This window comes from Notolabrus celidotus, chromosome 7 (genome assembly GCF_009762535.1).
Source record: "Notolabrus celidotus isolate fNotCel1 chromosome 7, fNotCel1.pri, whole genome shotgun sequence".
NCBI lineage: Eukaryota > Metazoa > Chordata > Actinopteri > Labriformes > Labridae > Notolabrus > Notolabrus celidotus.
In genome coordinates this window covers 28,810,421-28,835,309 of record NC_048278.1, presented here as the reverse complement: position 1 = coordinate 28,835,309, position 24,889 = coordinate 28,810,421, and the positions used below count along the sequence as shown (strand labels likewise).

Below are 24,889 nucleotides of genomic sequence, written 5' to 3'. Positions count from 1 at the left end.
TCCTGCCATACTACTGTATTCCATCTTTCAAAAAAGAAAGACAAGATTTAATATTACTTAACAATATGTTAAAAGTAGCCAGTTTGGCTTCAGTGTTAATACAATATACACTCTATAACAGATTGATAGTGTGAGTATTGTTCTTTTTCAATTTCATTCTGAAAGTATTCTGATACAAGCTGGCTACAGGTCAAAAAGAAAGAAAACAAAAACTGTAACTGGTACACTTTTACTCAACAGTTTGTTAAACAGTACTTAAAAACCAAAAAAGAACATTGTCAAGTATTACGCTTTCCTCCTTTCTGTGAAATAGGGTGGAGGAGGTGGTGGTGATGGGGGGTTGGGAGCAGGGAGTGGAGACCAGCTGACCAAGCCCATTCCCTTGTCAATCATGTGGATGAGATGCCGTGCGAGGAACAGGAAACGATGGGATATTAAGCCACAATATCTCAAATACAGCTTTTAATTTATTACATTTCTCTTTTTTTCTGTAGTTTCCTTAGTCTCTTTTTTTTAGGAAACCATCCAGACATAGTAAGCATCTTTTGACTACAGGTAAGCCATTATAAGAAAATAATTTCAGACCATGGCTTTTCAGTCAAGAGAAATGCCCAACTCAGACTAAAAGCACACAAGCACGCAAGGAAAATTAATCAGATGTGAAGTAGCAGTTTTGTGATTCTTTTTGTGTCGTTTCATTTCATTTTTAGTTTAAGTTCTGCAGGTGGATCAGTCCAGATGGGTCTGTGTTGGAACCACACAGAGACGAGAACGAAGCAAGGCAGCAAGGGTGTGATTTGGGCACAGCAGGAGAAAAGTCTGGGAGGACGACAGCTGGGTGGAGGTAAAGGGATGGGTGGGTGGTGTGGGGACCGTGGTGGTCGGTATAGCTGTTTAAGGTACTGATTGTGTCCTGACAGTCACTCACTAACATCCTCAATGTGCAGCAAAGGTAGCTTTCTTCAGACTAAAGTTTGACCAGTTGATGGAAAGTCGTTGGCGAGTCTGTCGAGCAGAATCCAAGCAGAACCTGCAGAAGAAACGGCAAGAAAAAAAACAGTTACAAACAAGGTTTCATGCAGAACCATTGACTGTGTACAATTATGGATGATGCACCTCTATCTCCTATGGTAAAAAATATTGAAGCCAGCCTCAGTGGGCGCTGACATATTGTGGTGGTGATGTATGCTCGGAATCAATTTGGACAGTGGTGTCAGGAGTTTAACATCACACCTCTTCTGCTAAGAACATATTCAATTATGAAACATCAAAGATCCTTCAGGTCGACAGTCCACAGCAAAACTGATCCATGTGTGGATTTGAAGGGGACAGTCTGAGTTATGAAAGATTAAATGACTTTAGTGTTAGTTTTTGTCACGTTTATTCTCACTGTTCCTCTTCTACTCTGTTAATCCAGTAAAGAACGCTGTAGGAGCTCGCATTTGTCAAGACAATCAGTCATCATTTTTTAACACCAACTAATTAGAAACTCAACTTGTCTTAAAAATGAAAACTTGCACACAAATCAGCAGAAGAAGAAAAAATAGCTGACCGAAAGCATATATTTACATTTTCTAGTTTGACCCATGTTCCATCTGTTACAATGGAGGGGGCTTTATGACCTTTGAGGTGACCTTAATGTTGAATAATTGTCGAATACATGGCTATGATTATCAAATAGTATTGTGGCTTGAAATGCCTATCCATACTTAAAACACAAACAAAAACTGGAGTCTCCTTATCTAATCATTACTCCAAAGCCCCTCTAGTGGTAACAACCCTGTCACTCTTGTCCTCAAAGTTTACACAAAGAGAAAACATTTACAGTACATGAACACAGTGTGTGGTCAGAGTTTGATAAAATAAGATTCTGTAACACACGTACCTTTTGAAATATTCCACCTCTCTCTCCGTTTCATCCATTTCAGTGCTGTCCAGGTCGATGTCTTTGGGCAAGAATACATCATCTACAACAAAATCAAACATTATGATCGTTAAAGTTTAAATGTCACAGGGCAACATCAGCACAGACATACCATGACTTTTGGTGTAAAAGGCCCCATCCTGCATTACAGTGCAACCAGTACAACGGTATAAAATACAGAGAGATAGTTTTTTTGTGTTGCCGTATCTTACCTGGAAAACAGAGCTCTAAAAAGCAAGAGACCGCTGTGCTGTTCAAAGCTTGCTTGGATAAATAGGGACTCCAAACAGGTTAGCGCCGCCATGTTTTTCTTCGACATGAGTTTATTAACACGTTTTTGTTTTTAAATGTGGTATCCCTTTAAGTAAATAAACCTTGTGGAGTGATGTTTTGATTGATACGGCTCCTCCTGGCAAATTGGTCATGGGCTGTGGGTGTGTATCTCACAGCTATCAGAGTTACCTTGGCTTTAGGGATGTCAACAATTAATCGAGTATTGATTAATTGATTGTTAAGAACTTAATCGAACACATTTTTTTGTTTCGATTCACGTGGAACAAACATCATGTGGTCTATATTTTGTTCAGCTATCAGGAAGGTGTTTAAAGGACGTTTAAAGCACGTTTGGGTGTGAATCAGCTGACTAAAGGTGTCGTGCACAGCTGAGACGCTCAGTTCGGGGCTGCGGCTGAGTGACAGGTCTCCACGAGCGCTTTTTTTCCTCCGCCGCCGGACTGATTATGAGCCAATTGCGCTCCCGGCTCACACCTGACCGCGTTCATATGCTTATTTTTCTCAATAAGAACAAGTAGACAGAAAACTGCACACTGGAGTCTAAAATATGTTTCTGTTCAGTTCTCTTGTTGAGAGGGAAATACTTGAAATTTACATTCCTACCTGGCTTAGCTCTAATACTGTACAGGTAGCTAGCAGGATTGCAAACTCCACATGGTGAAAACACATGGTACTAGAGAGAGCTCCACTGCTGCATGTGAGATACACATCATGGACTTCACTCAATGCAATGGAAATCCTCTCAGAGGAAAAGAGAAGACAGTTTTAGTCTTTCTCTCTCTAGGAGCCCCCAAAAAACAGGCTGTATCTTTTATGACAGTGTGACTTGTATTCCAGATTTTATGGTAATATGGACCACTTCATCCACAGGGGTGTCCAAAACCATTACAAACCAAAAGTTCCTTAAAGTAGCTTTTAAAATAAAGTTTGTTCAAAACGTGTGAATGTTGGGGAAAAAAAATGAACATGATCTCACCATTTTTTATTTCCTGTCCAGCAGGTTTTAAGGCTGTGTGAGTAGAGAGCAGATCTATTTAACCTTCTGCATAGCGCCAGTTTCCTCACTGGTATCTTGTCGTTCGACAGGTTTTTGGACACCACACCAGGCCAGAACATGATGTATGCGACACCATAATCTGTGACAAAGTGAGGCTGCAATAATAAAAGCACTCTCTGATGTCACTGAGACGTAAATGACCGCAGAAATCTGCACGGTGCACACATTCACTGAGCGAGCTGTAATAGCGCAGAAAACCTAAGAGACGCGTGAGGTTTTAGATATCTGGCTGAACCCTGGTAAGAGTGTCTGATTTGGAAACAGTTCAAATTTCGCTCTCAGCTGATTTAGCTCCACAGACATCATGCACTGTTTCAGCAGTGAGGTTGGTACAGGGTGACCTTATAAAATAGTCACTGTTGAAATGAAGGCGAAATAAATACAAACCTATTGAGTTGTTCATTTTGTCCCCTTTCTTCTTCTTGTTCTTCTTGGTCTTGCCTTTGGGCTGTGGCGACTCTGCACTGGGAAGTTTGCCATTCTGCTGGCTTTGCTCAGACTGAGGGGCTGGAGGGGGAGACGGGGAAGGGTTTGACACTGGTGGACTTCTCCTGTCCTCCTTTACTTGGGTCAGGGGTTGTTGCGGCTGTTGCCTCTTTCCACTGGTGCTCCTGTTATAACTCCTGTCCTCCCTCCTGGGTTCAGTGGTTGGGAGAGGAGCCAGCGCCTCAGCCTGCCTGACCCGCATTGCTTTGGAGTCTGTTGAGGCGGTGGGGGCGGTGCCATTAGCTAGCTTTGCTGTCACATCAGAGCTTTTGGGTAACTCAGGGGCTTTCTTCACAGATGCCTCACAGGGAGTCACTTTAGAGGACTGCTTCGTCTTAACTTTGTTAACCTCAAGCTGTGATGTAGAAGTGCCGTTGTGGAGGAAAGCTGGAGAGTTGGGGATGTTGGTCTCACATGAAAACCCCTTCTCACTGGTGTGTTTGGGGCTGTGCAGTGTGTTGGGCTGGGGTACGGGGTTGAATCTGATGTCCTTTGGATCGGGGAGGCGGATGAGTGTTTGAAGCAGCTGTGACTTTCCGTTCTGTAGGTTATCTAGGACGTTCTGAGCTGTCTGTTTGAGGGGCTGTGGGTTGTTTTGAGGGGGAGCGGTGTTTTCCTTTGCTTTCTCTTTCTTTTTCTTCTTGGCGGCGCGATGTTGCTGCAGCTCCTGCAGCCGCAGCAGTTCCTTTTGAAGCGCTGCCTCTTCCTCTTCCTGCCTCTGCCGCCGTTGTTGCTCTTCCAATAACTGCTGCTCCTCTCTTTCACGAGCCTCTAACTCCAGACGAGCTTTCTCCTCCATCTGAAGAAAAAGGAGACGTAACCTTTCAGCTTTATGACAGCTTTGACACACAGAGACCTAGTTGTAAACATAAGGTCATATGGCTTCCACTGAAAGATGTCTGCAACAATTTTCAGTAGGGATGTAAGGATATACAACAAGACGATAAAAAATTGATACAAATAAGGGTGGATTAAAATTGATTCATCATAATTTGTATCTGGATATTATTTTCAAACAGTAGAAGGCGCTATCAGCATTATACTCCGCTTGTTCAACATCATCTCTCTCTCGTCACTTGCTGAGTGGAGTTGTTTAAGTTTAAAGCATGTTTCAGAATCAGCTGACTGCACACAGTGGAGACGCTCAGCTGGGGACTGAAGCTGAGTTACAGGTCTCCATGAGCACTTTTTTCTCCGCCGCCTGGCTGATTCTGCCCCGGCTGCACTCCCGGCTGACAACTTACTGCATTCACATGCTTATTTTTCTCAGTAAGAACGTGTAGACAGAAAACTGGTCGCTGAGTCCAAAATAGGATTCTGTTCAGTTGTCCTGTTGCAGTAAATCCACATGTTGTAGTCTGAGTCTTCACTCTATGACCATGCGTCCACAGAGATTTTTTATAAGCCTGCTCCTCACGTTGATGTTCAGTGTGTTTAACATTTGAACACCTCAATACGATCCGTAGCTGTTTAATACCGTCAGTAATATATATTGTGTCATGAAGGAAATTTGATTTAGAGGGAAAAAAAGCACATTTTACCTTATTTTTGACATGGAATACGTTCCTGTTTTTTTAATGATGAAACGATATTAATCGTTAACATTTCCAAAGATTGATCACGGAAAATAGTTCAAATTTACATCCTTAATTTAAAGAGATTTACCTTATTTGTTTTAATATTTAATACTTTCATTTGGGAATCCTTCACTTTCCATTTCTCTATAATTGTTCTGAAATTTTCCAACAAAAGTATTTTTGTGCAGTGATTTTAGTTTTTTTGCAAGTTGTGGAAAAAAAGTGTGCAGTGGTTTTATTTGAGTTACGACACACCTTAAAAATGAAAAAGGATTACTTTGTTTACAAAGAAATATAAGAGAAAAAATATATATTGCAACAGTCCATATCTAAGAATTGAAATAAAATAATAGTTATTTAGATTTTGAGTTCAATCCAGTTTTCTTGAAAATCGTTAGTGAATCGTATCGTGAACCAAAAATCGGGATTCGAATCGAATCGTGGGTTGAGTGTATCCTTACATCCCTAATTCTAAGATTTAAAAGAAGTCCAGGGGATTAACTTACCTTCTTCTGTTTATGCCTGGCCCGTTTGGCAGCCTTAGAACTGGAGGCAGGTTTATTGTCAGCACTGTTGATAAACTGCAACAAGTCCTCCACCCGCCTGTGGTCCTCAACCCCGGTGTCTCGCTCTATTACTGGCTGATGCTCCTCACGTTTGGGCTGCTCCTCCTTACGTTTTGTCAGACGCAAGCGCAGTTTCTCTCGCATCTCTGCATAGTTTCGACTGGTAGGAGCAGCAGGAGGCTGGAAATGAAAAAGGGAATGATGCAATCAATGTGCACAGTTCTTAACAGCATTTATTTAAAATCACAGTGTCTAGATTGCAACCAGGGTTGTAATCTGCAACTTCCAAAAACATGTTACTTTGAGGTGAGAAAGCTTATTTCAGCGAGTGATGAGAGTCTTACCCCGCCGTGGCCAAAGAACTCGCAGTAGCAGCAGTCACAGTACTTTCCCTCTTTCTGATTGGTGGATGTGGATGTGGAGGAGCTGTGCTCAGAGCAGCTGTCCTCGTCCTGACTCTCCTCTCCATCGTATGGCGGGTGCTCGTACGTCCCGTTCCCCTCACAGCGATGGCCTTCACAGTCAGGATCACTGAAAGAGAACGATACTTAAAACTGGACTCTGCAAATCTTTCTTTCTCTCCTCATAAATCATTTCCATGTTCATAGCTTTCCCTGAGGAGCGTTGCATTCCATCAATGGGTGTTTCATCATGCGTATGAGTCTGTAGGATGTGGTAGCGTGCTGTCTTACCTGCACACACTGGGTGGAGCACTGACAGGACCATCTACTGAGGAGGTTGGAGGCTCTGCAGGTGGGAGGCACAGGCCCTGGTGGGCCTCCATGAAGTCTGGAGCTGGAGCGGCCATCTTTGGAAAGGGCTGGGATCCCATTGTGGGAAGTTGTGTAGTGGGTGCTGGGGGCAGGGTGGGGCCCGAGAGTGGAGGGAGGGGGGTCAGTCCTGAAGGGCAGCTTCTAGGGGGTGCTGGAGCAGGTTGTCTATGGTCCTCTTTACCTAGATTGTGAAATACATCGTCTGGAGGAGACAAAGAGATAATGATGAGAATAGTGTTCTGTTTTCTTGTCATAAAACTTTAAAACATGCAGTTATTAAGGGAGATAGTACACAATAGTAATTGACAATTATCACTTTCATTGAACACAACTGAAGTGGATTAAAACTGAGTTTGCTGAGTAATCAACTTAATGAAATTAAGCTCAAAAGACTCCTCCTGTCCTCCTTCCAGAAAGACTCGGGATTAAATCTTGCTTTGTAACAAGAGCCAAAAATGGTCCTTGATGAGTTAGTAAATGGGTGTCACATCCCTTTAATGATACTGGGATGGACCATCATTTAGTGATTAAAAAACCCCCATGATCAGTACAAACCTAAGCCCCGCTCCTACCTCCTATATTACCTAAAGAGTTGGGTCTTTTTGATGCTAGGTGGATGGGTGGGTTATTACTTGACTGGACAGTGGTGGCAGTGCAGGACACGGAGGACGTGGAGGCGGAGGTGGCCATCACCACTCGGTTCGTCTCCATGAAGGCATCCTGGAAATTGTAGAGACACTTCTTCTTGGCGCCACTCTTCTTCTGCTCTTTCGCTTCCGAAGAGGAGCATGAGGACGAGGATGATGACGATGAAGATGATGACAGTGATGAGGGGGTGATGGAGGAGGGGGGTAGCGGGGTGGGCAGTGAGGGGTGTTCCCCTTGGGGGCCGATCGATGATGTGGGAGGGAGGGGCACATCAGTGAGGGGCGGGCCAAGCATGTCACCTGTTGATAAGAACGTGAGAAATGTCAGGGTTTTGATCTACTCTTGCCCCGCTGAGATGTTTCATCAAAGCCGAGTTCAAACCAAAACAAACCAGCCTTATGAGCATGCGATCAAGGATCTTAAACATGGAACGAAGGCATCCTGGAAATTGTAGAGATACTTCCCCATACAGCACCAAATCTACTACAAGATCCTGCTCATAACCTACAAATCCCTCAATAACCTCGCCCCCTCATACATGACCGACTTCCTCAAACGCCACTTCCCGTATCGCCATCTCAGATCATCAGATGCCAATCTCCTGTCCCCTATCACCAAGTCCAAGAAACTCTGACTCACTCTTATCATTTCAAACCACCTCAAGACCTTCCTGTTCAAAAAAGCATACAATACATAACCACTACTCCCGCCCCACCTCTGTCCTTTTTCTGTTTTATTCATCTGCTTTCTTTTTTTTTCTTTTTTTTTTATTATTATTTTTCTGTAAAGCGACTTTGAGTATCAAGAAAAGCACTATAGAAAACCTATCAATTATTATTATTATTGTTATTAATGTCTGGCATAGCATTGAGTAGCACCATTAGTGTCAGCGTTCGGCCTGAATGCTGTGAGTATGCAAAACAAATTCTTAATAAGAAGCTGAGGGGAGTACAACTAAGCAAGATTCAAAGGGAAAATGAGATCTGTTGATTCTAAAAACAGTATCAGGAAGCTGGCTCTCTTTTAACCTGGCCACATCACCATGCTAACTTACTTCTCACAGGAAATGCCAAAACAAGAAATGTCAAACACGGAGCAAGCGTCTACAACAACTGGTTCTGAGCATCATGTGCAAATCACGTGTGACGCTCACAGAGGATCACGTTATCACTGAATCAAACCAAGTCTTGGCCCACAGAATAGAATCAGGTTGTTCTGTTTTTTCAAGTCTTCCCTAAATCAGAAAGTAGCCTTTGAGAAACAAATCAGGTCGGATTGTCAAAGACTAACTATAATTTGGATTTGCTTCCAGTGACCAGATGAATTGTATATAGTTTCCTGCTTTCGCCACTGATTCTGAATAAGCGGACTCAAACTTTGTGTTTCAGGCTGCTATGAATCAAGATGAGACCTGCCACACCCACACAGTCTTTAGAAATGCTCTAAATGGCACACATAATTGTTTTTCATTCAGTTTTTCTAGTGTTTATGAAAATGTATTTCAGTAGATGCTTTGTAACTGTACTTTGATATCCTTTTTGCATTTACAATACTCAAAGCTAAGTCTCTTGACCTTCAGCTGAGAACCTTTTCCCCGGACTCACCTGGCAGGGATTCGGGCAGCAGCACAGATGGATTCCAGCTCTTCATCACAGCAGCATCCCACAGGTTCTCAAACTTGAGCGAGAGGCACTGCAGTGAGCTGTTCCAGTCACCTGCTCCACCGGCACCGCCAAAACAGTTCTGGTAAACATGCTCGGGTAATGAAGGGCTGAAGGCCGGCTGTTTGGCTGCTGAGTGGTTTGATGTTGGGTTTGGGGGAAGAGGCTTGAGAAAGGAGAGAAGAAGATTGTGGCACATTAGTTTGGGATTTTGAGATTTGACACAGTTCATTTGTTGACTTTAGTCTGCCCCCCTGTGGCGGATTATAAAACTATAACTAAGTGAAACTAACACAACAAAGCTCTGTATTGTTCCTGGAACCTTAAAAAAATCCCCAGTGAAAAGGAAATAAATCAGTTTTCCCCGAGAGATACTCATTACCTACTGGCACAAGAGAGTAAGCAGGAAGAGAGTGATTTTACTGAAGCTCCTCACCTTGTTGTGTGTGAGAGGAGGACTGGGGGGGTAGAGTGTGGGGTGCAGAAGGGGCCGCGAGAAGTTGTGTAGGGGCAGGTGACCGTGGATGTGGGGGTATAGGTGAAGGGCGGGGTGGGCGGGGGGAGTCTTGCTGTCTGTGAAGAACTGGTGTCCGACCGTGGGAGGAGGTGCAGCGTGGAGAGGACTGGGGGGCAGGCATGTGGCGGGGCCCAGGGTGGAGGAGCCAGGGTCCTGGTTGCACACGTGGCACTCGCAGGCATGCTGGAGCTGTTCTACCTGAGAGCGGTAACACAGAGTCAGAATGTGCTGTCCTGTTTTACTGGGAGTTCATTGATCCACTGCCTTTGCCTCAAGTCTACCACACATCTTTGATGTCAAATCCAGGGGAAACTAAAAAGTCTTTTCGCTTTTAGAAGTCAAATAGCAAAAATATTCTGCTTCCAGCTTCTTTAACTTTGGCATTTCTGCGTTTTCAACAACTTTGAATAAAACATTTTGGATTATCTAAGACAAAAATGTCAGTTGGACACCAGGAAATAGTTTTGTTTTCCAACGTCATTGAAAAAATAATAATCAACATCAACACTAAAGAAAATGACACAAGGTGACAGAGTGTTTTCTGTAGGAGCCCCACATCTGTTGAAGTCCTTACTTGAGAAAGTGAGGTCAGCTCTACCAGTTCCATCTTTAAAGTCTTTTTTAAAACCTACTTTTACAGAAAGCCCTTTATATAATAAATAGGTTGATTGCCTGTTTTCTTTTAATACTTTTTTCTTTTAATTTTTTTTATTAATTGGTTTTATTATATATAATATACATATTAAATTTAGCCCAACCTAGCTGTATTTTATTTTGCACTATTAACAGCTCAGCTCTTATGTTTTTCTATGTTTTTTAACCTGCCTGTGGGTATTAGTTATTTATTTATTTTTATCTTTGGTCTAAAGCATTTTGTAACTGTGTTTTGAAAGGTGCTATATATATAAATGTATTATTATTGATATAAAAACAGTTTTTTAATGCAGGTTTAACACTATCAGAAAATATCAGAAACGGTGACACGTGCTTGATGTGAGAATTTTTTAAAAAGGTTAACCATGAAGGTAATTTGAATCCCTGTTACTTTGCATCAGTGATATATATTTATTGATCATTGAATTGATGTATAATTCCGGATATGAATCCAGCGTTTTAGTAAGAGTAACACAATAAACTCTTTGATGCTTAATGCGATCAATATTCATAGATGTACAGTTCTACTATTGTTTTTTGGCCTTATCTACATAAAAAGTAAACTCTCAGAACATAAGCTGCATCAGAACTTTGTGTGAATAAAGTAGAGTCTAAAAATTAGAGATAAATCAAGCTGCAACTTCCAGTGTTGTAAAACAAAGCCATGATGGAGGTGCAAAAAGCGGCAACCTCTGGTGATAACTTGAGGCTGGCTCCAGGAACCTTCATTCACACCAATAATAAAATGACAAATCTGACAAAAGAATCTAACTTGTTGCATAAATTTGATAAACTGAGCTGATGGACATGGTGTGTTATATCTCTCTGTGAGGAGGCTCAAAGCCGGCCTCAGCTCCACCTCTTTGCCTTTATCTAGATTGACTGAAAGTAAGGTTGACTCAGCATTTCCAATATGCCACCGCCATCGTTCGGTTTCTGAAGAGGGGTTTTGAAACGAGCGGGCATTATGACTAAGACTATGTCCATGTTTGAGACAGTTTGTGAAAAGAACATTTGAAGCAAAGTGAGACTCTGGCCGTGACTTGCTTTTATCTGCTTAAACTGGAAACGTGTGGTTCAGAACCAGAAGATGTTTTTTTAAAGTCAATATTCTGATCCTCAGTGTAAAAGATAGACTCTTGATGTAAACCCTAAACTTGCATGTCCTTCCCTCCACTGCTGAATTAATGAAAAGAGGATGTCAAATTCTGTAATCATGTATGGGATTATGGCAGTATTCCCATTAAAGAAAGTGTACTCAGAGTGTTGCAGCACCTGTTGGTGGCTGTAAGACGGTGGAGGACTGTTGGTGTTTGCAGAGGAAAGCTCCTCCTGATGACCTTGAGGCTCCTGACAGACTTCCCCGTCTGCTTCCTCCTCGTCACCCTCTGATGAGCTGCTGCTGCTGGTGATGTGAGGAGACTGCAGCAGAAATGAGTAGAACAAAGACGACTTGATAAGGTACCAACTCTCCCATGTTACCGGTAACCCACTCATAATGAATTTTAGATTCATCATCGGGTAACTTGGCAGGGAAATTTAAACGTAATCTCGGTCTTCTCTGAACTCACCCCTGCCTTAAGCGCCACGTTTTCAGCTTCCCCGTTGATGTCATTATGGAGGCCGTTCACAGCAGCCGTCACAACGCTGTTTTCCTCGTAACCACTCATGGGGTAGATGTCACCGAATTTACTGGACAAGGGAGGCACTTCATCATCATCACTAATACTGGAACAAGACCGAAACGAGTAGTAGTGTTAGGGGAAGTGAGAGAGGGGAAATGATTGTCTATAAGTAGGGTGAGCAAATATTAATCTGAGCCTGAAGTTTCATAACAAAGCATAATTACATTTCCACTAACAGTAACAAAAAGTTTTGACCACACTGCTAGGAAAATCCATGTGCACATGAAAACAGGTCTCATTTGGACCCTATTCTCAATCCAAAGGCTCACAGCCTCTGGGGAAAGTTCCTGCGGTAAAACCAAGTCTCTTAACCCGTTTGATGGGACGGTAAATGTCTGACTCACAAGGTGTTGGTGTCCCCTTCAGGCAGGATGAGCCGTGGATGCTGCTGAATGGTGATGGGAGAGCTGGAGTTGGAGCCTGATGCCGAGCTGCCGGAGGAGAGGCTGGGAGGGTGAACCTCTGTCAGGTAGTCTCGGGGAGGTTCACCCTGCAGAGGCAGCTTGATGTGGAGGTCCTCAGCGATGGGAGAGTCCATGATGCCACAAGTCAAGATGTGGGAGAGACTACAGTCGTCACATGTGCACCTGTTAGCATGGACACAATAGTGCAAAACGAATGGGAATAAGTGGGTTGTTTAAACCATGTTCAATGCACTGATGTTACAAGGACATATTTGGTAAAGGAATCTCCAAGAGTCTACGAGCTACAACATTTAAGTCTAAAAAATCTCCAAATGACTTTCTAGGTTTAAAAAATGATATAGAAAAAAAACTAAATATGGATTGATTTCCAAATACTGCCTATGGTTTGATGTTCTGTCTCAACAAATCCTCTGTAAAGTAATATTTATTGCCACTTATTTAAGATCACATGGGTTTAATATAAGAGTCACGATGAGCCAAGATGAGTTTTCACCATTATATGTAGAAAAAACAATAATTATAGAATAAGAATAGATTTATTGCTTAAGACCCCCCACTGGGAATAAAGGGGTAGAGTTAAAGTGGAGCTAATAGAGGCCTTAAATCTGAATAATGAAGGATTACAGGTGCAACCATGCAAATACAACACAAACAGAACAATTCAAAATGTTCTCACACTTCAACTTGCAGATTAATGGAAACATCATAACAAACTTGAAATCATTAATATGAAAAAGTAAACATGGTGTATTTGGATGAAGGCTCTTTCACGTGGATTTTAAGTTTTAAGCCACGTGTAAAATAGTGTGATGATCCCAGGACAGATAATAACACACTGCTGAGTCGTGTCAACTCACCGTCTTCTGTAATTGCAGTTTGGACAGTCTGGAATACTCAGCCGAGATGAGAGCATTCTCATAGTGTCTGTGAAGTTGTTGTCTCCGGTGGGGGACTTTTTGCTGTTAGGTAACTACAAAGACAACAACAACAAACAAAAGTGCTGTCAAGCTCAGAGCAGCACTCTTTAATCTACTGTGATGGTGCTTATTCCTGCTGTGTACCTGTTCTTCTATAAACCTTCTCTGCTTAAAGAACTCCCAGTCCTCCTTCAGCATTCGCTGCTTGGTCTTCAAAGTCTGGATGAGGACAGATATTGAAATAGACATTAAATTATTTTAGTGAAAGAAATTTAAATACTAAAGATGAGGCAAAAAAATATTGGACATAGTTCTCTCTTACATTTTTGCTAATTAAGGACTTGTGTGGCTCTGTTCTTTGGTTGGTGACACTCTGACCCTCCACCTTCAATAGCAGCTGTAAAACAAAGATCCATGCAGCTTTATCTTCACATTTTAGGTACAAGAAATTCAGTACCATTTCATGTTTTGTCCTCTTTGTGTTTACCTGTTCATCTACGTAGTCATCAATCCTCTTCTCACACTCCTGCCATTCAGCCGCCACTGAAGCCATCTCCTGCTGCAGCAGCTGGTAGCTTTCTAACAAGGTCCTGTACATGTCTTCATTGTATGAATCATGCGAGGCTGTGCCATGTCTGGAAGGAAGGACGCAGAAAAGACTGTTATGTGGATGAAGAAAGAGTATTATTGTCAGTTTTATTTGGGTCTGAAGTATTAATTAAGAGATAGAGTATGTGAAAGCAAAGCTTACTTCAGCTGTGCAACCAGTGCAGGCAAACTGCTGTGCAAGATGGGTTCAGAGAACACCAGATTCTCAAAAAGGTGCTTGTTGTGCAGCTCCCACGTCACCTGGAATTTCTGGAGGTGCTCATTCTCCTGGAAGGAATAATACGATAAGAGTTAGAGTCATAAACTCAGTGACTTGTCTCTGATGCCAGCTGAGTGAGGAGCTTGTAAACTGACCAGGGTGAGCAGGAAGCTGCTAATGGTGCGTGCAGCTTGACAGAGAGCCCTGTACTCCTCCAGCAGCAGCGAGATGAACTGGTAGGCCTGAGGAGGGCCCTGGACTGCAGCGACGTTACACGCAGGACCCGCTGTCTTGGGACCTGTTGAAAGGTGCTTCAGTAGCCGCACCTTCATTTCCAAGACGTATTCGCGAGCCTGCTGCTCCAACCGTTGATATAGCTGGTAGGGGTCCTTCTCACAGAGTCTACAATGAGGAAAAAATAAGGTTACACATCCTTGAATGCAAAAATATACTTTAAATGAGACAAGACAAGCTGGTGTAAAAGCTAAAAAAGTTACCTGATCCTACCAAACAAACCCAGCATTCTCCCCTTTGTCTACTGTACTGAACTAAAAGCTCCATCAATGAGTCACAGCCATTATTTCATCAGAAAAAACACTGCATCGAGGAAATAAAGATGTCATTTTATGGACCGAAGCGTGACTGATTACTCAACATGATTTCTGGTTGGCATGATTTCTTTCTAACTGTTTTAACTGAGGCTCATTTCCTGCATCCACAGGAGGCGTTTGTGGTTCAACAGAGACCTCTAGTGGACAAACACACTCAAAGAGAGCAGCTCTACCTGTCCACCAGCTCCTTCATGCCGTCCTTGTCTCTCTCCAGAGGCTGGTCGTGGTCATCTGCTAACGGAGTGCCTGTCTGACGGTAGATGCAGCGCACCAGGTAGCGAACCTCTGACCAGTGATTTTGCAGCTGCTGGGACTCCCTCTCCGACTCAGCAGAAATCTCCCTGTTATTAAAAACACAAAGGATTGTTTTAAAAAGTCGAACAAATAGTAAAAATGAAGGTTGTTGTTCTATTGCAATCCCTCCGAACGGACCGTCTCTCATTGCAGGCTTCACAGCTGCACACGGTGTCAGCAGGCATTGGTGCGGTGAGGTCTGGAGCAGGGAGCATGGGTAATGTAGGCACAGCAGTGGTCAGTCTATCCCCCGTGGCTGCCTCCTGGCCGACATTTCCATTCCCCACAGGCATGTGTAAAAGGAAGTCCTGGCTCTGTGGGAAATATAAAAAACAGTAGAATAAGATACAGTAACATTTTCTTTATCATATAAATTAAAGTAACATCAATCAATGTGTTGTTTGGTGAATCAAAGAAGAATAGATGTTACAAATATCTGAAAATGTTGAATTATCCTCCATTGGTCCAAATTGGTCCGAAAAGACACATGACAAAGTAACGGTTTATGGCCTGATTTATACTTCTGCTTCGAATCGATGGCGTAGCCTGCGCCGGGGGTACGCGTAGCTCCTGTACCTACGCAGAGGCCTACGCACATGATGTGCACCTCCTCCAAAATTTCACTATGCGTAGCATCGAGACAGACCGCAAGCCTTGCGATTGGTCAGCTCGCCAGCATTGTATTTCCTGCATTTCATGTATTTCATCTCCTTCTCGCTTTCATACAGAAATGATTACAGTGAAGAATAAACAGCAACATGTATCAGCTGAAGATTAACATAACACACTCTGAATTGCTGTGGAAAAGTAAACAGAGATCGTAGAGAGCGAAGAATTGTTGCATGACACGGACACATCGACGAACAAGTATGTGGTGCTCATGTCCGTGTCAGCCCCTGTTGCATAGGGGCGACGCAGAAGTATAAATCAGTCTTAACAAGGGTTACTTTTCAATGTCTTATCGAGTGAGCCATCATTTGTTGCATTTGAAAGTGAAATGTCTTCTATAAAGAACATGACAAAATGTTCATACAATCAGAGTTAAAAAATGTTTACCCCTCTACACACAAAGTGAAGATCTGCCTGTGTTTCTGTCACAGTTTCTAACTTTCAACATCATTTTCTACCTCTCTTCATGCGATCGAAACAATAGCTAAAAATATGAATCCAATGCGTAAGTGCTAAAACTGCAGTTCATGGAGGATCCGCTTGAGGCTGGCTCCGGAAGTACCGGAAACCACATACACACCAATTAAAAAAGTCCAATCTTCACAGCAGAAATAAACATGTTTACAGCCTGGTACAAAAGACGAGTGTAGTCTGGATAGCTCATTTCTCGATCGGCACACACTGTACAGGGGATGAATTTTTTTCTAACGCGGCAGTTTCGAAGATATTGAGATTACAAGTCTTCCAATGAGAGGCACAGCTGACTTGATTGACAGGCAGGAACACTGTAGCTGTTGGCTAGGAGGCTCAAAGCCCCCAACTTTACTTCACAATCACTCGACAGCAGCAATATGGCATTTTAAGGTCATTTGACACAGATACAGACACTGCATGCACAGCGGTCATATGACTGACGGTCATGTCCTGCAATGTGACTCTTGTGCATTGGCATATTGGAATTGTGATGGTCAGAATTATATCGTTCAGCCCTTAAAAGGCACAGTATCACTTAACGCAGGGGTTCCCAAAGTGTGGGTCGGGACCCCCTGGGGGGGTCGTGAGATGTCTTCCAGAATGTTTTTTTTTTCAAGTTATCTAAAAATAGTACATTTTACCCATTATAGTAAAAAATATCAGCAAAAAAAGTAGCTAACCTTGAAATACAACCTTGAAAATAGAAAAAGTAATGAGTTTTCTGCCTTTCTTTTTGCCAGATGACTCCTAAGTTTAGGGTTAGTGAATAGTTAATTATCAAAAGCATCAGTGGCAGTAGGTTAATTCATAAAGGCACAGGAAACACAGACACATGCTCATATAGGTAGGGTCATTTTCTGCAGACCAGCTAAATGAAGCCACATTAAATCACTTTGAGGGACAAGGGGGGTCGCAAGTTTTTGGCACCTACATTTTGGAGGTCATGGGCTGAAAAGTTTGGGAACCCCTGACTTAACATAGTATGTCCAGTATGTTGGTAACTTCTTACCCTCCTACATATGACTTGCACATGTTGGGAAACAGGAAGCAGAAAATAAATCAACACTGATTGATGATATTCAAACTGATTCCTCAGCTTCAGAGGAAGTCTCTTCAGTAATGATGTGCTATGAGGGATAATATGTTTATAAAGCCTGAGCTGTATTTGAAGACATTGTTAGGTCTCAACAATGAGCTTCTCATCCCTGTTACGGCTACAGAGCCAAGAAATAGGACACGCTGTGAGCAGACAATAATGGAAGTGAAGGAAGAGTAGTCGGGATTAGTAAATCTTTGGCAAGTCTGTTCAGGAAGCTGTTATACCAACACTGTGTTAACTCTGTATCCATAGAGCAGAGGTAGCAAGGGATAAATATTTTGCTTTACCTAAGTCAGATGTTTTGGGAGATTTGAGTTTCGGCCACAAACCTCGGTGACGGAGACAGAAGCCTTTCTGGTTTCTGATTCAACCATCAAACAACTCGAGCTGCGTTACAGAGAAACATAGTTCTGTTTCTGCTGCTGTTTTGCAATGAAATCCTTCAAAAAGGTTTAGCTCTGTATTCTTCAGGGCCCAGATCTTGTGAGTAGGTATAGTGCCCTGAGTACTGCTGAGAGGATGAAATGAACGTGGATGAAATGAACAATACATTTATGAGGAAACCAAACCCAGGCCGGGCAGCAAGGCCGAGGCAGCCACACCCACAACTGAGGAAACTCAACCCCCTGCTGACGTCATCGAAGTCTGATCAATGGCGTAAAAGTCGTCACAGTTACACCTACGTTAAGCACGGAGGATCTGAGTCTTCAAATCTGGTACGAGTTTTTTTGCAGACTGCATTTGTGAATAATACATGTACATTGTCTTCCTTGAGAATCTGGTCAGTAAAGAGGTTTGTTTTTGAGACCTTGTGCTGTCATAACGAATAAATGTTGCACCCAATTAACCTCCCATACATCCAACAGAAGCACACATTATTTCCAATGTAGAAACCCTGCTACAATATACAGACTTAATCCTATTTCTTGTTTGAATTTTCCGTTCCAAAGGTTGAGTAATAACTCTGGAAATTTCCCATAACTCACAGACATGACGCCGAAATGCAAACAACGAATTAGCAGGCATGCTCACTGTGTTAAGACAATAATTGTGGTTCTCAGAGAGAGGAGAGGACTGCATTATTATTCCTGATTCACAATAGCTTACTTGAAGCACAGGTCACACACACAAACACACACACACACCAAAAATAGAGCCAACACACAGCACGGTGGAGTGGCAGCAGGAGTACAGTCACAGTTATGACAATCAGCTTTAGGCTCAGTTTAGAAATTAATGATGCAATGTCTACCGCTTAAAGTCTAGACGGTAAGAAAGAGATTTTCTCGCTTGTTAACCGCTCTCTTAATCTAAACAGGCGTGGGAAGAAATGTACAATAAAAGAAGAAAGGTGGATTCACTGTGAGGTAAAGTAGTAAAAGTCAAGGGACTTACTTATTATAATAATCTACTGTCCTCGTCACAGCCAAGAAGAAGGAAGACGACTTCGTATTGGAGTTGTTGAATCAGAAGAGGTTTCAACTTTAAGTTACTGTTGTTATTGTAGAGACACAAGCTGAGCTCACAGGCTGGCTGTCTCACATAAAGAAGCTCTTTATAAGAAGAGGGGTAAGACTGAGACATCATGGCATCCATACTACGCAGGCCTGGTGGCTGATTTACAATCATGCTCTGACGTCAAGCAACAAAACAAAAGTCATCTTCACATCCCAGTTTATGGATTATGATACGTCACCCGCTGTGTTTGAGAACTTGACATAATTTGCATATATTGGCCCCGATGTGAGCGTATTGTTCGTTTAAAATGAAAGTGGGTCAAAATACTCTACGATACTATGTCATCCAGGACTTTTCTGAACAGCAGCAGCTGTCCAATTGCTACATCTGTTCTAGTCTTGTTGGCGGTGAAACAAGAGTTGAAAACAAGAGCTTCACCACCCTGTGAAGGACTGACCACAGCCGTGTGGGCTCAACTGCTAATGCACAGCATAATTCAGAGTGGAGACAGCAAATGTGTTCAGTTTCTTCATACCCGGACGACGATGAGGATGACTTACCCCAAATGACTGTTCCAGAGCCGTGTGTCGGTCCTCTTTCTCCACCGTGCGTCTGCAGTCTGAGCACACCCACAGAGGCAGCTGGAGGGCACTGGGTGTCTTGCTGGGCTGTGATGTACCGTTCTGGCCTGAGATCCCGGCCTCTGAAGGTACGGCAACGTCTTTTCGCTCACATCGGCATAAGAGGCAGCGATCGCCTGCCGTGTAGGGGGCCCGCTGGTTCAGGCCGAACGTGAATGGGGTCTGGGGTGGAGCGATAGCAGGTGGAGGCAGGGAGAGAAAAATAGAACATGAGGAGCAGCCTAACGAGAGGATGTGAAAGCTACTGATTGGTTACTTTTCAAAAAGGCACATCACAAGGTATTTAACAAAACTTCATATTTAATGTGAAACAAAAATAAATGCAGCAGGAGTGTTTTGGGTTCTTTGATCAAGTGGATTTGCTTAACAGGAACTATGTCAACAATTTCCCCTCAAACATATCATGTTTTTGTTTTGTTTTTAAATATTTTTGGGCTTTTTTCGCCTCCATTAGATAGGACAGCTGAAGAGAGACAGGAAACGTGGGGAGCAGAGAGCATGGGAAGACATGCAGGAGATGGTCGTGGTCCAACCAGCGACCCCTGCAGCCTCTGTACGTGGGGCGCCCAGACCGATAGGCCACAAGCGCCCCAAATAAATCCTGTTTTTGAATGTTCTCTTACAGGAGTTATTCTAAATTCTCATCATTGACTCAAAAATCTCCTCATTACTTGATGTCTTATCTGATATTAACTAAGCCAGGTCACACTCTACCTATTTGTGACCCATCATGGGTACACCAGCTGTCTAACACACCCTTCTGCTCTCCATTAAAACATTGGAACCTTTTCTTAATGCACAGCCTTGGCAGTGAACGAACCACAGAGTGGCACAGACGCATCATTCGCTGCCAGAGGTATCAGTTTCAATGCAGCTTCCGCGTCGGCTGTGATTGGCAGTGAGCAGGAAGCTTTTGGATGTTAAAAAGAAGGATGTTAGCATCAAATTCAGCTGCATTTTATAGGTGCGCCTGGAGCTTCCAAAGAGACTCTTAATCTGTGAGTGCTCCGGCTAGAACTACTTCACCCACTCCTCACGCGGAGGTATACTTTGACTTCACAGTAAATCAATCACTTCTTCCTAACACTTGGCCTGTATCGAGTTTATACTGCGAACATCAGAGACAGCACAAAAACTGTAACAGCTCACGGGTTGAATGAGTACAATGCAACTGAAATGTCCAACCATGTCTACCTTCAATTTATACAACCCACTTTATAATAGCATTACATTCAACCTTTGTAATCAAACTACTGAGTCTGACCCGTTTAGGATCATTTTCCTATCTGCACAACACAAGCAGCGTTTGTCACAGAACAAAAACAAGCAGGTGGGTTGACATCAGGTAGCACGACTCAAGAGCCAGATCATAGTTTTTGAACAAGCATTGAGTGGATTGTTTGATTCAATGTGTGATAAATCAAATATCCTGCTCCAAAATGAACCAACATAAACACAATCATGATCACTTGGAATGGCGCGAGTACACTGGACAACATATGTGATAGGGGTGTAACGATTCATCTACTACATCGATGTATCGATTTATATTCCTATGATCTGACTACACTGATCTGTGCCCGGCAAGTTGGCCTTCCGGACGACATATATCGATCTAACATCGTTTTAAAAGCTAATAAATCGATTGTATCGATACTAGGAAATAATGCATTGTATTGAAGCACAGCAGACTTTATATGGATGTGGTTTTTTTGGCACTTTTAAAGATAAAGACATTAGACATTACTCAATTCAGGCTGCCTGTCTGTGACGTCATCGCAACGCGCCAGCAGACAACAAAACATAGCATGGCAGAGGAGAAGCCGGCGATTGCAGTCCAGCGTGTGGAAACACTTGGCTTTTGCAAATACGGAGATGTTCTAAATAAGTCGCTCGCTGTTTGTAGGATATGTAAAGGTCAAGTAAAGTACCATGGCAATACGACAAATCTATCCAACCACCTACTAAGGCGCCACAGGATTTCACAGCAGCAGCGCAAGGTAACATCAGCTCTGCAGAAGCCTTGGGCCTCGCCAACATGTTTAGTCAGAGACTAGGACAAAACTCAGCTCGGGCGAAAAGCATCACGGCAGCAATAGGATTCTAGGACTTTCCAGGATCAAGGTATTTATTTCACAGTCTCACTGGTTGAATTTTAGGCTAAAAAGTTACCGAATCAATTTCAAGTCACTGAGTCATTTCGGATCGTGTTCTAAATAAACCAATATTGTCCTTTAATCATATCAGCAACCACGAATCATGATAGGAATCGAATCGTTGTCAAAAAGAATCGTTACACCCCTAATATGTGATCATGTTCAAATGAATATAGTGCTATTATTAAATGTGCTGGTGCTAAGACACTCTGTCCAGCTGATGCTTATGTTGAAAGTTACTTATTTTGTTTCCTCAGGTCATCACAAGAAAACACATTTTGGTTAAGGACTAATTTTCGTGCCAATACAAAACTGAATCTGAGTCTTCACTGGTCCTGCTCAGACTTAACCCAGCACTGTCAGTAATTAACTTTAGGCAGGCAGTCACAGCACATGTGAGTGTCTGACATCATGTCCTATAAGTTTGACCTTAACACAAATAATGGAGAGAGTCCCACCAGAATTAATACACTCGATGCTTGTGACAGTGCAGACACTGCGTTTTGTGAAAATGACATATGAGTGGATAAGCTCAATAAAACAGAGAGCAAGTTAATATATCTTAATGTGTGAATTTCATATCAGTGGTCCTCACACTCAAGCAATGACATGTAAACTCTGTTTAGTAAGCAGGACATGACTGGAGGAGAGAGACCTGGCAGTGTCCTCAGATGAACTTTGGAAACATCTGATGTACATTTACCTGAAGGACTCCGGAGAAGTCAGCATTCACTGGTCCTTCTGTAAACTGGGGTGTTATGCTGTTGTTCACTTTGACCTGAGAGATAGGACAACTCAGTGTTAACACAGAACTGACCCCTCATCAGCTTGATTCAATATCAGTCAAGAAAACTTCATTAAGACAGCCCCCGTTCAAGTGATCAGAGATTCATCCGTTCCTCAGGACTCCTGGCTGACAGACTGACGAGGTGTGTTCATTAATTTCGATGTTACATAAGTGGACAGCTTCTGAACTATCTGCATGTGTTTCACTTTCCATTCAAAATATTGCCAGGCAGTACTACCAGGCCAACCTGCAGGCTTGAGATTTACTAACAAACTGAAATTAGATGTCCTTAAACCTTTAAAATACGGCTGATTTGTCTCTTCTTTATAACAATGTAGAAAAAAATGAAGTTTAACCTCACAAGTCTTTAAACCTGCTTTAATGCAGCACTTGATGTAAAGGTGAGAACAGGCAAGGTGGATTGTTACTTATTAAGCTGGAGGGGATGCATCTATCCAAAACACACAAATGTTTGTGTACTTATTAAATTAATTGATCAAAAAATACACTGAATGAAAGCTAAGACATTTCCCTGCCATACAACTGCATAATTTTGGGCTACATATAATGTTTTTATGATCCCAAAACAAAGTTTTATAACATATAGAAACAATGTAGTTTTTTAGAGAAACTTAGGTGCAATAACACTGACAAGACTGTCAGTATTTACAGTTTTAGTGGCAATTTAAGACTACTATCTTAGTTATCTTAAGTAGCTTGTATGTGTTAATGTTAAATTATCTTCTTTCAAAACAACCAAATTAAACTCTTAAAGCTTTATAAAGGCAGGAAAGTGAAAGGTCGGTTTGTTAAAACACACCAAGGCCCAATGAGGCTAAAGTTGTTGGTACACTTCACAGTTAGCACTAGCTAGCATTAATGTGAATCAATGTTAAAGCGTCTGTGGTAAACTGTGTTAAAGCTAATAGTACTCTGAAGTAATCTTGGCTTGGTCAATGTAATCTCCACCTACTTGGACTTTATGTGCTCACAATAATGCTCCGTGTTGTCAAAGTTGTCGATTCAGCTACCTCAACTTGAGCTAACGCTGGTGGTCACAGCGTTTGGAGCAGAAGTAGCCTTGTGTTTATGGTACTTTGAGTCAACATAGTGAGGCCAGCCTGGCAGCTTTATGACTATTTACATGTCAAGGTGTTCAATGAAGCATAACCAATAGCATTAGCGTTGATTAGGCCACTTAATGTCTAGCTACGTTGCATAGGTGAGTTAGCTAGCTGCCCTCCCTGCATCAGTGTCAGGCCCGGATCAGATTTGTGTCGTTGATAACGCTGCTAGCTCCTCGCCCCCGTTTTGGACGTCCACCGGTTCACACTGTGTGTCACTCTCACCTCTCCGTTTATGCCCGTGATGGAGCCCAAGGTCCCGCTGCCTGTGCTCCCAGGTGTTAGGAAGCTGACGACAGAGGCAGGTGTTGCTGTTCCCGCACAGCCCAGGGCCGAGGCAGCCCCGGCCTTGCCACTGCTGGTGTTGCAGACAGCACTGCAGCTACTGCCACCGCCCCGCTTGTTCTTCCTGCGTTTAGCCCCTCGTTTAGCATCGGTTGGGCTCATTTTTTTCCCACAAAAGCAGCGAGACAACTTGCCGTCTAGACTTGGCAGGGTCTCAGGTGGAATGCCGGACGCAATCACTCGGGTGTAATTCCGGGACAGCGATTTAGAGACTCCCAAAACGGCAGACACTCCGTTCCATCAAAGTGCAAGCCGACTTCATAGGTTCCAATATGGCCTCTAGCTGGACTGCTTCAACCAGGCTTCAGTCTGCGCTGCAACGCAACCGTACGTCGCCCTTGCCGGGGCTTATGGGAAATTGAGTTTATTACGTAACATGTCAACGTAGTGAGCTCACATGGGGGAACTGACCAGGGGTGTCACCAGGAATTCTGGGCCCCCTGGAAAGATATCTCAATGGGGCCCCATCACCACAGCCAACCCCTACAAAATATAACATTGCTGCTATAATACTGGTTTATATATAACTCAACTCAACTTTATTTATATAGCACCTTTCATACATAAAAACATGTAGCCCAAAGTGCTTCACAGAGTAACAGATAGTAAGAAAACAAAAGCAATGGTAAAATTATAAAAGGCGTGATTAAAAAAAGGAAATACTTAAAAAAAATAAAAGAAAATCAGTACAGTAAAATTAATAAAATAAGAAAGAGTGGAAAGAAAAGTTAAAAATAGGGTAGAGTTAACAAGATTAGATGGACACACGAAATAAATAAGATAAATAAATAAACGTTGAAACAATGGTTTAGATAATAATGATTAAAATAATAAAAATTATAATAACAACAATGCAGTCCAAGGCTAAAATAAAATACTCCAAATTAAAAGCTAGATTAAAAAGGTAAGTCTTAAGGCATAAAAACAGAAAGCCCTCTGGCCGGTGCTTTTGTGAGACACTCAAGGAACATTTAAAAGGGAAGCATTCGAGGACCTCAGTGATCGGGCTGGAACATAAAATGACAGGAGATCAGTAATGGAGGAGCAAGGCTGTTAAGAGCTTTAAAAACAAGTAAATGGACTTTAAAATCAATTCAAAAAGAAACAGGGAGCCAGTGCAGAGTTTTTAAAAGAGGGGTTATGTGATCGGTTTTCTTTCTCCTCGTTAAAACTCTGGCAGCAGCGTTTTGGACAAGCTGCAGTTTCTTGAGAGATTTTTTTGGGGCAGGCCCGTAAAAA

At 42.5% G+C, this 24,889-nt stretch overlaps 1 protein-coding gene across 9 annotated transcripts; it reads right to left on the bottom strand.

Annotated features, from left to right (window-relative positions):
- fam193a (family with sequence similarity 193 member A) lies at positions 1 to 23,973 on the bottom strand. 9 transcript variants are annotated; one of them, XM_034687380.1, is made up of 23 exons: positions 23,531 to 23,973; positions 22,098 to 22,172; positions 19,158 to 19,400; positions 15,036 to 15,211; positions 14,777 to 14,944; positions 14,148 to 14,394; positions 13,936 to 14,060; positions 13,672 to 13,843; positions 13,507 to 13,581; positions 13,329 to 13,403; positions 13,125 to 13,237; positions 12,187 to 12,429; positions 11,729 to 11,849; positions 11,433 to 11,579; positions 9,423 to 9,701; positions 8,930 to 9,152; positions 7,262 to 7,624; positions 6,597 to 6,879; positions 6,249 to 6,435; positions 5,845 to 6,084; positions 3,663 to 4,560; positions 1,886 to 1,967; positions 1 to 1,030 (listed from the first exon to the last, which is right to left on the bottom strand). In XM_034687380.1, exons 1-23 carry the CDS (start codon positions 23,750 to 23,752, stop codon positions 937 to 939), a joined length of 4,851 nt encoding a protein of 1,616 aa, XP_034543271.1. In that variant the 5' UTR covers positions 23,753 to 23,973; the 3' UTR covers positions 1 to 936. The 9 variants fall into 9 exon arrangements, with proteins under 9 accessions (XP_034543271.1, XP_034543275.1, XP_034543269.1 ...); XM_034687384.1 differs by having other exon boundaries at positions 7,310 to 7,624; positions 13,672 to 13,819; XM_034687378.1 differs by having other exon boundaries at positions 11,729 to 11,885; positions 23,531 to 23,972.
- Positions 23,974 to 24,889: the final 916 nt, after the last annotated feature.